The 16,464-nt window shown below is 37.6% G+C and overlaps 1 protein-coding gene across 1 annotated transcript in view; it reads right to left on the bottom strand.

Annotated features, from left to right (window-relative positions):
- SHPRH (SNF2 histone linker PHD RING helicase) overlaps positions 1 to 16,464 on the bottom strand; it is a 55,822-nt gene that overhangs the window by 29,683 nt on the left and 9,675 nt on the right. The window contains exons 4-13 of the mRNA XM_061991664.1: positions 16,027 to 16,245; positions 15,626 to 15,704; positions 14,686 to 14,836; positions 12,395 to 12,500; positions 11,638 to 11,894; positions 10,546 to 11,223; positions 6,417 to 6,668; positions 5,559 to 5,637; positions 2,764 to 2,927; positions 2,418 to 2,674 (exon numbers count right to left, since the gene is read on the bottom strand). Of these exons, the coding sequence (XP_061847648.1) occupies positions 2,418 to 2,674; positions 2,764 to 2,927; positions 5,559 to 5,637; positions 6,417 to 6,668; positions 10,546 to 11,223; positions 11,638 to 11,894; positions 12,395 to 12,500; positions 14,686 to 14,836; positions 15,626 to 15,704; positions 16,027 to 16,245 (2,242 nt within the window). The remainder of the gene's footprint in view (positions 1 to 2,417; positions 2,675 to 2,763; positions 2,928 to 5,558; positions 5,638 to 6,416; positions 6,669 to 10,545; positions 11,224 to 11,637; positions 11,895 to 12,394; positions 12,501 to 14,685; positions 14,837 to 15,625; positions 15,705 to 16,026; positions 16,246 to 16,464) is intronic.

The raw sequence follows: 16,464 nt of genomic DNA on the forward strand, positions 1-16,464 counted from the left end.
AAAATAGACCTAATCATGCTAGAAGCTGTTCAGATGAAAACAGTTATAAGACTACATGTCTCTTCTCTGCTACCAACCTAAATATGCAAAACAACGTGTCAAGGTAAATAGGAAAATGTGTGAAATAACAGTGAAGATGAGCAAGTATCATTTTACACTTCATTTTCTACTGTTTTAATATTTCTAATTCATGAGACAACATAAAAACACAAGAGGCAGAGAGATAAGAGAGAGAAGCAAGAATGGAGATGAGAAGTAAGAAAAAGCACGAACGATAGCTTGGAGTAATGTCAAGGGACAAAGAATACAGGCAGTAAGAAGACTGATGTAGAGATAGGGTGGTAAACTACAACAGCCTACAACAGTTGATCTGAGGCTACTTCTATGACCAATTGCTGTTCTGTGACCAGACACTACCCATCTCTCAAACTCTGTTCTGCAGCTTTATTCCCCTTCAAGAGATGTATTTACTATTTGGTGTTTAGCACTGTGGTGTAGATTAAGAGGTGACAACTCCATTGCAGTCTGGGCCCAAGGTAGGCTGGACGAGTATCCTTGACTAAGCCTTTATTTTACTCTCCTGTTTGCTGAAATTGTTACTGGAATTTACAGTATAGCAGGCTTTAAATCAATACAATCACTGCACATAATTATCTGAATTCTGCAGAGGTGTTGGCAAATACAGATAGCATCTGCTGCTCATACTCTTGATACTTCTACCATTACTACATACCTTTTGTTTTCAAAGCCATCGTCAGTTTCAAGAGAAACAACAAAATTAAAAGGATGTACATATAAAGTATGCAATTTGATACACAGCTTGAGATTACCAATTAAGACAAAAGGTTTTTTACTCAGTTAAACTAAGGAAGGCAAAAAATTCCCTTTTGAGGGATATATTTTCACCAAGTAGATGTTCCTATTTACTACTTTCACTACACAATTGGGAAAAAAGTCATGTAGCATGGAATATGCTCCAAACTCAGCTTTCTTGTTTCAGGCTGTTTTTTCTTATCCATATGCTCCTGCATCAACTTGTTTGCTTCAGTAAATTTCTCTTATTCATCAGAGTTCCTAGTACTGAATTTCTTTATTACTTTCATATAGCGAGAACCTTCTCATTATTCTCATCCTACTCTATGTGTAACTAAAGCCAGGAGCCAGTCTCTGTTCTGGGAATGTCCAATGCTGCAGTCAGGGTTGGTTCACAAAAAAAAAAAGATATATAAATAGTGCTGGGAAATGACTTTTTGTGCACATAATTTTAAGAAAGATTTAACTTCTAGTTTTTCCACCACAGTTACTATGCAGCTGTCAATGCACAATCATTTCACCAAAAATCACAGTATTAAGCTGTCCCCAGCATACTCAGCTCAGTTTGCACGTTTCATTTGTACTCCACTGGCTCATTTTAATGTAAATAATGTTGTATGGGCTGGTGGGAACATTGATTTCCCCCATGTCTGAGTCCTTTCTGCCACACTCTCAGACTGTTAGAAAGTGACACAGTACAGTGCCTACTATTAGTCCCTGACGTTGTAGGTGTAAAGTCTGTTATAGCTGCTTAGGCACTCACTGTAGGCTCCCTGCATAAGGGAAAGGAGTATGACACAAAACTTCATAAAAGGATAGAAAGAGATTAAATACAGTGGATGAACAAGACCAGGAAACAGTAGAAATAACATTGGTGGTGTTCAAAGTTTAAGCTCTTCCCTACCTGTAGCTTAAAAAAACTCAACATAGTGCTCTGAGAGCCTGGAAGAGAAGCAACCTGATCTTTCACAGCGTTCTCTGACTGAAAAAGTAGCAGCTTCATTTCACAAAGAGTGCTAACACATGCTTTTGTTTTAACAAAGGCTGAGGCCAAACCGGTATTTGCAAAGCACTTGAGAGGAAGACAATCTTGAAAGCATGCAAAACAAAAAAAAAAAAAGCACTTCAACAGCCTTCAAATTTGGAGATACATTTACAAATTCTGCAACCTCACAGTAACACTGTCTTTGAATTAAAGAATTACTCCATTTTGTTTATTCATTTCGTCCATTTTTCTTATTTATGAGTTTTGTAAGTGACAAAAGAAAATCAGTGGGCTTTTTTAAAACTGAAAAATAACCTGTTTTGTTTCACATTCAATCTGTCAATTGCAACAGCCATCCATTAGCACTGTAAGGTTAAAATATTACTGCACGAACAACTGTCTCTTAGTAGTATGTTCTTTAACACAAGATTTACACTAAACACCATACTGCGTACTATTCAGCTTCTGAGGTCAAAGAGCTTGGTGAGACCTTGTTGCACAATCAAAGAAGCTTAAAACCAGGCTTGTTTGAGAACTGTACAAGATCTTGGAGTGTTAGGGACAATTAAAAGTTTTGCTTTGGAGAAAGCAAGCTATTTAGGAAATGACAGAAATTCACCTCTTCTGTAATGGCAAGAACTCTCCCCGAACAGCTTGTGGATGACAGCAGGCCTGCCTCAGTCGCAGCAAAGGGTACAGAATAGAAGTCACAGTCCTTCTGTCTAGGCTACTAAGCTTAAGAGTCCAGTCCGAAATCTTCCTGAGTTTGGCCAATGCATCCTGGCAGCACACCTCATGCTGGCGATGATAGAAGTGTCTCTCCACAGGAGAAAAGTGAAGCCAGTGTACATTTTCTGTCTGAGGGGGTATTTGAATCTGCAATTAAAAAAGAAAACAGGTAATTTGAAAATAAAGCCACTGATAATTGTTGTTCAGTAATTTGAAAACACAAAACTCTTATTTACTTGGTCAATCACGTCCTTCTTTGCTGATCTCCACATTATCTTTGCGATCAGACTGTAGAGAGGACGGGGATTTTTCCTACAGTAAGGTCGATATAGAAGTTGGACCCACCAATGTTTGACCCAGTAAGGATCAACTCCAAGAAACACAACTAATCCATACAGATCTGTCAAAAAAATATAGAGTTTTAGCACAATGTTTTAATACTTCACAATACATGTCCAAAAAAAATTAACTTTCATGGAAAGGTTACCAGACATAAAGCAACTACATTCTGACCACTACCTCTTCCCTTTCTCTTCCAATCATTCCCTCACCAAAATAACTCATTTGAAGCACAGGACCAGGTGGTGGAAGGTGAGAGTTCTCTCCTTTAGCTAGTTGTTGATCTTCATAGAACCTGCTGGAATATAACTATTTTGAGACACTTTCCTAATTTCAAGTTTAGCAGAACCGAGATATGAATTCAAGCATATTCAGAGCAGGGGTGAGAGGCAGAATTTACATGACTACATATGGTTAACAATATTGCTCACTGTCATTACTTCACAGCCTGCTGTGCACCAACTGTCTGTTGCCCACCATCCTAAAAGGGGCTGCGATTCAGAAGACTATCACTTTTCTACTACGGCAGAAGTTCACAAAAACACACTTTTGTTTCCTTGTTAATCAAGAGAATACAGCTTTCTAGTTCTGCCCAACTCAAAACCCCATAATTTGGGGTTTTTCTATATAAATCTTCTGAGAAAAATACAGAATCATACATTTAAATACTGTATGTGGACAATGCAGAAAATATATGATGGTATCTTTTAGACAATTCTTACAGATCTGGTGGCTGCATTTTTTATTCTATTATATTTACTGTAACTTTGCTATTCAGTTGAGAGCTGTAAGACACCCAAAAAACATACCATAGACCAGAGGAAGAAAAATTCTAGGAACCGTTTCTATGCAGGAAGCACTTGTTTACCTGGAGGTCCTACCCAACTCTGAATCTGTGCTGCTGTAATAAGTTAGGTAGCAGTTTTCCCCACCGCTGTATGATGGGGTCTGCCTCATTACAGTCTGAGCACCTGGACAACACATATTATAGACATTATGTCATTTTGTGTATGTATCAACTCACTATTGCACACAAAGACTAGAACAAGTTAATCATGCAGAGTACTGCATCTGGGAAGGAACAATCCCACACACCAGTACAGGTTGGAGGTCGAACTGCTGAAAAGCAGCTCTGCAGAGAGAGACCCGGGAGTCCTGATTGATAATAAATTGACCATGAGCCAGCAATGTGCCCTCATGGCCAAGAAGGCCAATGGCATCCTGGGATATATCAAGAAGAGTGTGGCCAGCAGGTCAAGGGAGGTTCTTGTCTCCCTCTACTCTGCCCTGGTGAGGCCTCATCTGGAGTCCTGTGTCCAGTTCTGGGCTCCTCAGCTCAAGAGGGACAGGGAACTTCTGGAGAGAGTCCAGCGCAGGGCCACCAAGATGATCAGGGGAAAGGAACACCTTTCATATGAGGAAAGACTGCAGGAACTGGGGCTATTTAGTCTGGAGGAGACTGAGGGGAGATCTTATTAACATTTATAAAGGGTGGGTGTCAGGAGGTTGGGACATCTCTTTTTTCTACTGTAGCTAGCAACAGGACAAGGGGTAATGGGATGAAGCTGGAACACAAAAAAGTTCCATTTATATTTAAGAAAAAACTATTTCACTGTGAGGGTGAGGGAGCCCTGGCACAGGCTGCCCAGAGGGGTTGTGGAGTCTCCTTCCTTGGAGGTCTTCAAGACCCGCCTGGACATGTTCCTATGTGACCTGATCTAGGTGAACCTGCTTCTGCACAGGGGTTGGACTAGATGTTCTCTAGAGGTCCCTTCCAACCCCTACCATTCTATGATGTTCAAATCAATCACTTCTATACCCTTTGCTTTAGAAGCATGTAGTCTCACAACTATATGTACACTTCTAAATTTAATCACAATTACATAATTTATTATGGAAATAATCTACATTATTGACTTTTATAATAGTTTGGTATCTGGACAATAGTTCACAAATGAATCCAAATGCTTAAACTGAATTATTCATTTTCAAACTCATTGCCTTAACATGTAGGACATTCCTAAATTGATCAGAGAACACAGGGAGATAAAGAAGTTAGTCGCTTTCCTTTTCTTTTTTTCCTGTCTCTGCCTGAAGCCTGTCTACAGAAATGAAATATCTCAAAAAAAGGCAAGATAAATGACACCTGCTAACACAGCTCCTTCCTCCACATATCTCAATTCATTAAGTCGTTACATAAAGACTTAATACGGTTTCATTAAGCTTTAGTACAATTTTTAGAATTTATATTCATGGCAGTTGATGCCCACAGTAGTTCATACAGGGCTATACAAAAAGCAAATACAGCTTTGCTTGCTCTATTTGACAGTTAGAAGGATTCTGTAACCACAGCAGACTATCTTTGGCTGCAGCAGAGAGGGGTTAGTATTTACCCACTCTGCTAAGTGAAAACCGAAGAACAGAGTTGAGTCAGTTGTTTGACATGCAGGTTGTTCACTCCCCAAAGTTATTTGTCCAACTCAAGGAGCTAAAAACTCTTCAGCTCTGCAATTTTTGTATTGATACATTTGTTGATGTATCTGTTTATTACATGGTTAAAGTTCATGGCTTACCAAGTCAGAGTACCCAATGAATTCACAAAAAACCCCTAGCATGCATTCTAATTGCTTCAAAGTATCTAATCACCAGCACAAGGAAAATCCACAGATGACACTGCTACATAAAATCTCACCTTCTAATCCTCGCTGAACAGGAGTGCCACTGACACACCAGCGATTGATTCCACTTAAGCGGAGTGCCATTTCAGCAGCCTAGCAAAAGATGATCAGTGGTAGGAAGGGAAAAACAAAGTAGCATGGAACACAATCTCAAACACACAGACCTTATTTTTAAGATGTATGAACACCTTTTCAGTACACAAGGTAAGCAAATCTATAAGCAACACTGGTACAATGTATTATAAAAATCTGTATAAAGTTACTGTGTTTTTTTGAAGTTAACTGAAAGCTGATAAAAGCCATATCCACTTTCAACTAATCAAATGCAATTAAGGGTTCACAAAAGGCAGAGTTAGCAAAGGTAACTCAATGTAAAAAAACCAAAACACTTAAAAATGTAAAGCCTATAAGCCATTATGTAAGAACCATTTTTGTCTTCCTGTCTTGGGCAGACAGACCAGATGAATACTAATTAAAATAATCTCCCTGTGTCGACTGCAGCCCTAGAGTCTGCAGACACATTGCTGATATTTTAGCTTCTAGACGCAAAGGACATATCTATGCCTCTGAACAGGTCAGTATCTTGTTTGAAACTATCACACACCATACACAACATGATGACCTAGTTGTTTAAACTGTCAGCATAGATTATGTTACGTATTTTTTGAGCTGGATATACTTCACAGTCTGCCAACAAGAGAAGCATTTAGTAGTAAATTTCTCCAACAGGAAATTCACTTCTAAAGAACAAGGACAAACTACCTGAGTGCACTGAATATTTAAAGGGGGGAAGGGAAATCTACTGTATTATTTACATTAAGCTTGTCAAAACCTTTTCAAGTTAAATAAATGCATGACTGCTAATGTCATACCTTTGCAGTAGTGCATTCAACCATTTGTGCTTCATCAAGGCAGATCCTCCACCACTCCACGGCTACTAAAGGGCTTGGGATGGCCATGTATCGCTTCTGGTTCCTGAAACGGCGCCCATCTTCGCTGTTACTGTGGGGTATATCTACATAGTTCAGTTCAGTGCGGAGGACATCATATGTGGTGATAACCACCTCTTGTTCTGCCAACATGTGTGGCTGCAAAAAGCCATGCTTCTTCACACCTTGATACACCTACATAAATTTATATTCAGTAGCACAAGAGCAAAGAATGAAGAGACACTAATAAAAAATGCAAAAATAGCAATACAGATTAATATGGGCATGCTCTTGGAAATGTCCCTGACATATTATGAAATCATTCCTAAATCCCACATTCTTATAATAGCATAGTGGGAAATCCATTCAAGTTACACAAAATAATAAATGCAATATAGACATTGATGCAAAATTTTTATGTATATGTATTTATATCTTTATAAAACACTTTTTTCTCCTTCAAATTAAAAAGGACTTTGGTATTTACTACAATAGTTGTTGCAATAGTTGTATGCAAGACTGAGTATTCTGTAATGTTGTACAGAGCAGTACTATGTAAGTCAGTGTTACATGTCCTGTCCTCTCCTCTACTTTACCACAGATGTATTAATATTCTTCCCACCACCCCAAGAATTTCATGGATGATTAGGCAAAGACAGAAGTATGCACCAAAATACTTAAAAATAGAAATTATACTCTGTGTAATATTTCATCTACAAAAAAGACTTCTACAGAGACCTGTGGAATAAAAAGAATTCCCTAGTAAAACAATCTGTGCATCACCAACAGAACATTATTATGAACCTTTCACATTGAGATTTTTTCTAATAACAAAAGTATTTTTATCTCCCTTGTCCTTTTAAGCACAATCCTTTCTGAAATATATGACAGTTTAAATAAAAAGTTTAGAAAGCTAAACCAAATAGCTTACTACAGTATTCTATGCCTGAAGCAAATACAGTACTTGTGGTACCATAACACGTTAAAATTTCAAATACTGTATGGTATAGCACTAAGAAGAATTTTTAAAACGTGAATGCTTTCTCATTTAGCTACTAAGAGCGATTATTACCAGGGATATACATCAAGCATGTTTTTTTCCTGCTCTTAAAAACTTTTTCTTTTGCTCCCACTTTGCCTTAGGAACCTACTTAAAAATTACAGGCATCCATTGCTTATTTTAAGAATTTTATCATCAGCTACTTCTTACCCACTTATCTATTAATATTATTCACAATGTTAAAACATTAAAACAGGTACAGCTTTCTTCTGACAGATACAGGAATATCTCTTGTTTTTAAAAAAAAAAAAAATCTGTATTTCAGCCTCATTTTCAAACAGCTGGCATCTTTCTATTTCTCTCTCATTCTGTGAGTTCATTTATTATATAAACACTAACCAAGATGATCCATTCTCACCTGCAAATACCTACAAACACTTCCACTATTTAAGAAAATTCTACCACCTTTCGAGGCTGTGGTGCCCTTCAACAAGACCTGGACAGTTGGACAGGGAGAAATCTAATGAAATTGAACAAGGGCAAGCGTAGAGTATTGCATCTGGGAAAGAATAAGGGACCTGAGGGTCCTGGTAGACAACAGGATGAGCATAAACCAGCAATGTGTCCTCATGGCCAAGGCAGCCAATGCCATCCTGGGGTGTATTAGAAGGGCTGTGGTTAGTAGGTCGAGAGAGGTTCTCTTCCCCCTCTACTCTGCCCTTGTGAGACCACATCTGGAATATTACGTCCAGTTCTGGGCCCCTCAGTTCAAGAAGTACAGGGAGCTGCTTGAGAAAGTTCAGTGCAGGGCCAAAAAGATGATGAAGGGAGTGGAGCATCTCCCTTATGATGAAAAGCTAAGGGGGTTGGGGCTCTTTAACTTGGAAAAGAGGAGACTGAGGGGTGATCTCATTAATATTTATAAATATGTATAGGGAGAGTGTCAGGAGGATGAAGCCAGGCTCTTCTCAGTAATGTTCAATGACAGAACAAGAGGCAATAGGTACAAGCTGGAACATAAGAAGTTCCAAAGAAATGTAAGGAAAAACTTCTTCACTGTTCAGGTGAGAGAGCCCTGGCACAGGCTGCCCAGATGGGTTGTGGAGTCTCCTTCTCTGGAGACATATAAAACCCAGCTGGATGAGTACCTGTGTAACCTATTCTAGGAGGTCCTGCTCTGGAAGGGGAGTTGGACTACATGATCTTTCAAGGTCCCTTTCAATCCTTAAACTTCTGTGATTCTGTGAAAATGCCAAAATTAAGGTGATGCTACAGGAACTTAATTGACTTCCCCCCGGTTTACTCCTTGACCATCAGCACACAATTCTACTGCTAATTTCACTGTTACTTTTCCTTCCAGTAATAATCTTCCCCTATATTTGTGCATATGGCAAGTGTTGTTGGGAATTGAAAGAAATACTTGCAGGAAATTTCAATTCAGGTTGAGTGAGACAACAAAGCACGTGCAAACAAGTCAGTGCTCATGAGACCAAAGAGGGAGAAGGGGAGTGGGAAAAAAGAAAAAAGAGCATGCTCCCTGAAGCAACTGTTAAAAAGGATAAATACTCTAATGATCTCTTCCAAGTATTTATGAACAGATTTTATGGAGGTTTATAACTTGGCCAAGTTTTGGTTGTTTTCCTAGCAGCAGGAAAAGACAACCTGCCACAATGCAAGACCTACTGATAAATTTTAATATCTTGCTCTATTACATAAACCCATTAGAATTTCCTATAGGTTGTAAACAGTTGGAAGAAGAAAAAACATCCTTTATATGCAATGCAAAACCTATTAATGTGGAAAAATGGTTCTTTGAAACATCTGCACTATTTTTGGTTTAACTTTATAGGAACAAAACCCAACAAATTTTCATTATGAAGGAACACTGAAAGCAAGTCTGGATGACTTACAGTTGGCAGTTATAAGAAAACGAAAACAGTGCCTTAGGATGGAAAGTGTCACACAGCTTAAAGTACTGACATTCAGTACTTAAGCTATTTTACTGTTACCATGTAAATCTATTTCTGACAGTTTTTATGAAAGCTGGTAAAGAAACTTGGACTGGATCCTATGAAAACTGTGCAAGTTTTACACATTTTTTAGACACTGCACAAAAGCTAATTAGATTGCTCACACAAATGGCTTACTGGGGGCCTAGGATTCACTTATACATTGGACATCTGTGCAGGATAGCTGAACTTATTGGATATATCCGTGAATACAAAGCTTTCTCTCTTTATTGATCTACTACTACTGTTATTTAATTCAAATTAGAAGAGTTCTCAAAACACTCTACCTTTCTTTACAAAGGCTCTTGCCTACTAAAAACATGAAGGACAAAACCTGACCACATTATTAGTAAAAGACAATGGCTACCCTTGAATATTGTGTAGCCATAGTTACCATATGCATAATTAGGTTTATTTTAGTGAGAGCGCTATTAGAAATCAAGTAAAAGGACAACACAAGGTCTCCAGATAAGCAACACCCTAATAAATATGGCAGATGTTTTAGAGACAATGTCCAAGTTGCAATGATATTATTGTTAGTGAACACCAAGGCCCAAGACTTCTTTTGTAAAGTCTGAGAATCAGAAATTCAAAAATACACTCTAACTGCTTTTATCCAAAATGAAATGAGAAGCAACTGTCAGAGGGCTGCTTGGGTGAAAATGTACAGTGAGACCTGACACTGACACAACATCTACAGCTACACCTTTAAGTTCCATGGTAATCTTTCAGGAAGAAAGAAACAACCCTAACATAAATAGATTTCTCTCTCAGAAACCACCTGTTGATGCAACTGATAAAGACTTGCTTCCATGTGATAAAGTTATGTAGTCCACTATATCACCTCTCAGTGACCAACTAATAAATACAAAACAAAGAACTAAATGCCAACAGTCTAAGACACAAAAACGACCATGTGGTGCCAAAGCATAGGTTTATTAGCAAGACATCTAGAATTCTGACACAGAGGACAAAAAAACCTCTGAACTTTAGATCATCAGTATGAGCTAGAAAGTCCTGAGCCTTGATATATTCCCCAGAATATGCATCTATATAATCTTACCAGAACTCGAAGAGAAGACGATCTTACGTGCCTGTTGATCTCATCTACCCACTGGTGACAAATAGAACTTGGAGAAATTATCAGAGTTGCTCCTGTGGAAACTGGTTTCATTGCCACAAGACAATGAGGACAGTAGAAGGGCTTGATCTTCAGGTTTTCCTCTTTGTAGTTTACACATTCTGCATGCTGCCATAAGTGACATTTCAGGCACTGCACACGAGCTTTATAGTCAGCCAATCCAAGCTCACCACAGATGCACTCAAAACGATATTCAGAGGTATTAAAAGGAAATACAGGACTGGTATGTTGTACACTACTGCTGGCATGTTCTTGGGAACGTGAGGACTGGTCCTTTTGGACATCAGCTGTAGTTTTAGAAACATCAGAATGACTACTCATATCACTGGAGACAAGGAGGCTGCCACGCATATCAGAAGACTTTGAGACCACAGCTTCCTGCTCAATGTTATCCTCTTTTACAGAGTTCTTAGGATCTGCTTCAGATTTCTTGCTATTTTTGCTAGTTGTACAATAATCATGCTCTTCCATGGTGATATCCACCCGTAAAGGAGTTTTAAGGGCATTTTTGCAAGTGACATCACTATTTCTTGATACTTTCACTCGAGTTTTAGCATCAATCAACTGCTTCTTTTGAATGCTTTCTGAAGTCCTTGCTATCTACAAAGAAAAATTAACCAAGAATGTCAGACCTTCTCAGCTTTTTAATGGAATGAAGATGTAGATTTTAAGATTTATTATCAGTTCCCAGTTTGAGGATTTGGTTGATGTTTATCACTGCTCAGAAGGCACTTCACAGTAAAAATAACACAGCTGCCAGCCCCTGCAACGCTACTTTAAAAGACTTATGACAGATGTAGGTAATATTTTAGCCTCAAATTTGATCTACTTATGATTTCTGCTTCTTTGTTCAGGAATGTCAAAGCAATGCTGCAGTTTTCTTCATTTCTATCAGTGACACTGGCTTATTGAATGAGTGTGCACATACAACACAGCTGAGAGTAGCATGCAATTTGTAGCAACAAGATCTACCTTTGCAACATTCTTTACAGTAACTACATCAGCATGTTTTACCTGTTCTTTGGTTCTTTCTCGCCTCTTCTGTTCCTTGTAATTCTTTCCCAGCTTGAAAGACCCAGCCAGACCATGTCCTTTGACTTGCTCTACTACTTGTTCTGCAATTAGTTTTTCTAGAGTTCTTTTGAGCAGCCGTCTATTTCTCTGTATGTCATATCTATATATAGCACTGATGTACTTGAATATTGCAATAATGGATGCTCCTTTCTTCACATTCATTTCCTTTACAGCTGCTAATATCATCACTCGTAAGCCTATAGGTAGAATCAAAGCAAAACAACTTACAGCTCAGATAAAAACAGAGTTACCTCAGAGAATGCATATTAAGGGAATTCTAAACACTGCATTCATATTAAAAAAAAAAAGAGGAACAGAAGACAGGCAACAGTTTTGACAATGCTTTACTTGAGTCCTACAAATCACTACTTTTCAGTACACTACAACAGAGTACCAACAGAAACAAGTCACTCAATTTTCTCACTGAAGCTTATAAAAAGACACTGTATTTCAGTTAAATACATAAACTCTCTTACAATAACCTTTAGTTACATGGAGCTCATTAACACAGATATCTGAAGTGGTAACTCTAAAGTATGGATCACCTTTTTGTAGCATGCAATCCTACACCAGTGCTCAGCAAAGGAATCATTTAATTCTGACAAAACAAAGAGTAGCCTTGAACTCATAGTCAGTGGCCAATATAAAACTTACAACAGAAGCAAAATGTATTTAAAAAGTAATCATAAATACTTACTGGGATACTGTATTTTTTCCTTCAATTTAAGCTCCATTTCCACTGTTTTTTTCTTTTTATTTCCTTCTGAAGGTTGAGGTGGAACAAAGAAGTTCACCAGCTTACCCTAATGCAGTCAATGTTTAATAGTTAGTAGGTCATATCTTCTCACAGAAATTCTGAACTTCATTATTTTTCACATTTGAAAATAAGTATCAGCTGTTACAGATATTTGCTTCACTAATATCACTAATTTGCTCAGATAGCTCATTTTTAATGTATGGAGTAATACCTTACTCAGTTCAGTTGCTCAGCAAATGACTTTCAGCACCCAATACTCACGAGAGAAAGAGTAGCCCTGCAAGCTGTTTAGGTCCTCCTTTACTTCACAATTAAGTTGCAGGGATCTATACTAAGTGGTCTAGATTACTGATGGGGGAGGAAAATACATATTTAATATATAGCCAGAAACAAAAAAGGAAGTAAGCAAAATCGATTGACAAGAACGAGTTAGCTGCATCACAAATAAGTCTCTTTTTCAGTGATTGCTTCTCAAAAATTTATTAGCAATGATTTAGGAATAGTGATTTAATTCAAGAAGTTACTTAGTCAAGAACCAGGACATAAAAAAGGAGTCCCAAAGCTAGAAATACTGACACTGCATTTGCTCTATGATTAACTGCTTTATAGCTGTATTCTTTAACACTTCATTCTGCCCTCTCCAACTGGTTGCTTTGCAGAGCTCTTAACAGCAACAGCAACTAAACTCCAGATATTGTTTGAGCCCTGCAGTGAGTTGAAATACTTGGATTAACTTTGACATTAGCTTACACAAGCTAGAAGTCATCCACAAAGTCTCTGCTGAAATACAGCACTTCTGTTTTGGTGGGGTTTTTTTTTCAGCACATCATCTAAAGACATTTTATATTTTAATATAAGAAAAAGACGGATGACAAGGGGGCCTTGTGGATGAGTGGAACAGTCCCTTTTAACCATTACATAATTTGGTTCACAAAGACCAAAAATACTAGCTATAAAGATGTCTCAGATACTCATATCATGAAACAGTTTCATAACTCCAGCTCTCCAAAAGCTATGGTCTCTAGCTATTGTTGCCAGTTGATGTCCAGATACTTTAGTGTTATACTCCCCACTTCATACTCCTCAGTGCTGACCCTCTGATGCATTTAAGAGGAATCTTAATGTTGCTTAGAGAATTTGGTCTTTTTAACTTATGAAATTACAAACAAGCAGGAGATCATTATGAATGGAAGTAAAATGAAAATGTCTGCCACAAATTCAAAAGAATGGAACCCGCAAGAAGTGTTAAGAGCTCAACTTGATAAAAGTCTTCTCCCTTCAAAGAGAATTTTGTATTTGAGTCAATGTGCTAAGTTTTCACAGAATGCATTATGAGGAAAGTGAAAAAACAGAGAACTGACGCTAAATAAGCCTATTTATTATATGAAATAGAGAGCTGCAGTCTTTATTCACTGAGTTTAAATCATCCTTATCTCATAACAGAATGTATGTCTAACTAGTGTCTGCTACTCATCAATACAATGGAGTGAAGGGAGAACAATTTCCAACATAACAGACTAAACTATATGTTTGTACACTCCTAGAGTACGTGCAATCTACCAAAAGTGTATGAATCAGTGCAGTTGTCTGCTAACATTCTTCAACAATTGCAAATTATCAATTGCTTCTCATGCAAACCATTCCACCATTTACATCACCAAGTATCACATCCTACCAAGCAAAACTTAGGTTATATTTTAATCCAGCGTTAAATCATAGAATCATAGAATTGTAGGGGTTGGGAGGGATCTTTAGAGATCATCTAGTCAACCCCCTTTATGCTAGTCAAAAGCCCCAATTATCTTTAAACAGCATTTCCTCATGACAACTCAGGCTTCTGTGCCACAGCTCCTGAAACACCAACGTTGCACAAGTCCCATTTCACCTTCTAGTAGGGCTGTTTCAAATAATATTTCAAGATATTCCTGAGGTTTTAAAGTTAAACTAGTAATTTCATAATATACACAAGCAGATCTCTGTGCCAAAACACTCACTAAATACCAAATTACTTAGTAGATACTACAGAAGATAATAAGGACATTTCAACTAATTTGTTAATAGACCAAAAAAGCCGCAAACAACACATGCAAAGTTTTCAATGTGAGAAAACAGAAGCAAAAGGCTACTGGATTTGTATAAAACAGAGAGCAATAAATTCAGGAGAAGTGGTGCATTTCCAGAAATTCTGAAAAGTGTTTTCTTTGTATTACATCTTATTCTGGTTTTCTTACCTCAGGTAATGTCAGATCATCTTGTTTAATTTCTGGTCGGGTATGATTCAGAATAAGAGCCAACACTTCTACTGTTTTTCCAAGACCCATCTCATCTGCCAAAATACCTCCAGGCCACTGGGGTCCAGCAATCGGATATTCACGGATAATACTAAAATTCAAGTACATTCCCAAATGAAAGTCAGTAACTATAGAATGGCATCACAGATAAGCCCATGTTGAAGGATATACAGAGCATAGCTTCAGTAAGAAGTTAGTAAGGTAAGGCAATATATTTTATTAGATGAGACTGACAACAGCTAGCAAGCTTTTTGGATCTACAAACCTGACTAAGATGAATATGTGTCCCAAAATCTTTTGGATTTTTCCCCCTCCTAACAGGCCCTGCCTTGCTAATATTAGCATATCATAACAGCACTCTACAAGAAAAGTCGAAATATATTTCTATTTTCATGTGTTAAAGACCTGAAAATTATACAGGGAAAAAAATGAAAAGGCAAACTAGCAATCAAAACATTCTATTTGAATCAAATTAATGAGAAAAATGCAACAGAACTACTAAAGCAATACTCATCATCAACAGAAAACATTATACTGCCTCCTTCCTTTAGGTTTTAAAAACATCAGACCAGAACTCAAAGCCTCCAATGCTCCAATTTTTTAAAAAAAGTTAATCTTAAAACCACAAGTTTGCATGACAAAAATCCCACAACTTTAAGAATTACATCTTCAACTCAAGATATATTTACTTGTACATTATATACTCCAGTTTGTCTTTTTTTTCCAAATTAAACATATTACTGTTCTAATTCTTCAGTTGAAAACTGAAAAATGACAGTTATGGACTACCTTATATCCTCCAGCTAAAAGCTGTAAACAGTGTTGTTATAAAAGTACAGCCATGAAGCGTTCTCAGAAATAGATAACTATAAAAACATACCAGCCAGTAAATGGATTATAGTAGATTTTTACTCCATCCAGAGTGATGACTTCCCGCCATAAGAAGTGCAGCTCATTCTCTATGAGAAAGAGTCCATGTTACTGTTCTGAGGTTTCTCTATAAACAGTACACTACTTAGAATTCCTCAGCCTTATTGTGACATTTAGAGGCAAAAAGCAAACATCTACCTCCACAATGCTTCACGACCAACAAGATATACTGACTGCTAAACTTCAATGAACTTTATTTTATCATTTAGCTTACTGCTGAAACAACAGCTTTTAGAAATATAGTAATGCAATAATTTCTAAAACTTCTAATCAAACAGCAGAAAACATTACTGCTGACAACATAATACCACTTTACTCAATTACACAGTCTTTCTAGACCCATATACTTGCCACTGCTTGGGGTGTTTGTGAAGTTCTCTCGCTGAAGCATCCAGTTCACAGCCTCACTTTGGTATGGCCTCAGAATAGGAATCAATGCAGGATGCTGCACATCCTCTCTCAGTAACTGGATATCTTGCTGATGGGTGTGTCTTACAAAGTCATAAAGTTCTTCAATATTTTGTCGCTCTAGTTCTGTGTCGGATTCTTCCTCATCTTCCTCCAGCTCATCTGCACACATCAAGTCATTCAAGACACGTTAGTGAGCTTTCTCTGTAACGATCTATACGGATAAGATAATTGTAGCAGTAGGACAACATGAAATTCTTATAACTCTTATCACTGTAGAAATTCAGACGAGACATATTTTAGAAATTAAAATCCCACCTCGAAAGAAATACATACCCCTAAAGACTGAAGGCCTACCCTTCTTTTCTATCATCTAGGAAA

Source organism: Colius striatus, chromosome 2 (assembly GCF_028858725.1).
Source record: "Colius striatus isolate bColStr4 chromosome 2, bColStr4.1.hap1, whole genome shotgun sequence".
In the NCBI taxonomy this organism is placed as follows: Eukaryota; Metazoa; Chordata; class Aves; order Coliiformes; family Coliidae; genus Colius; species Colius striatus.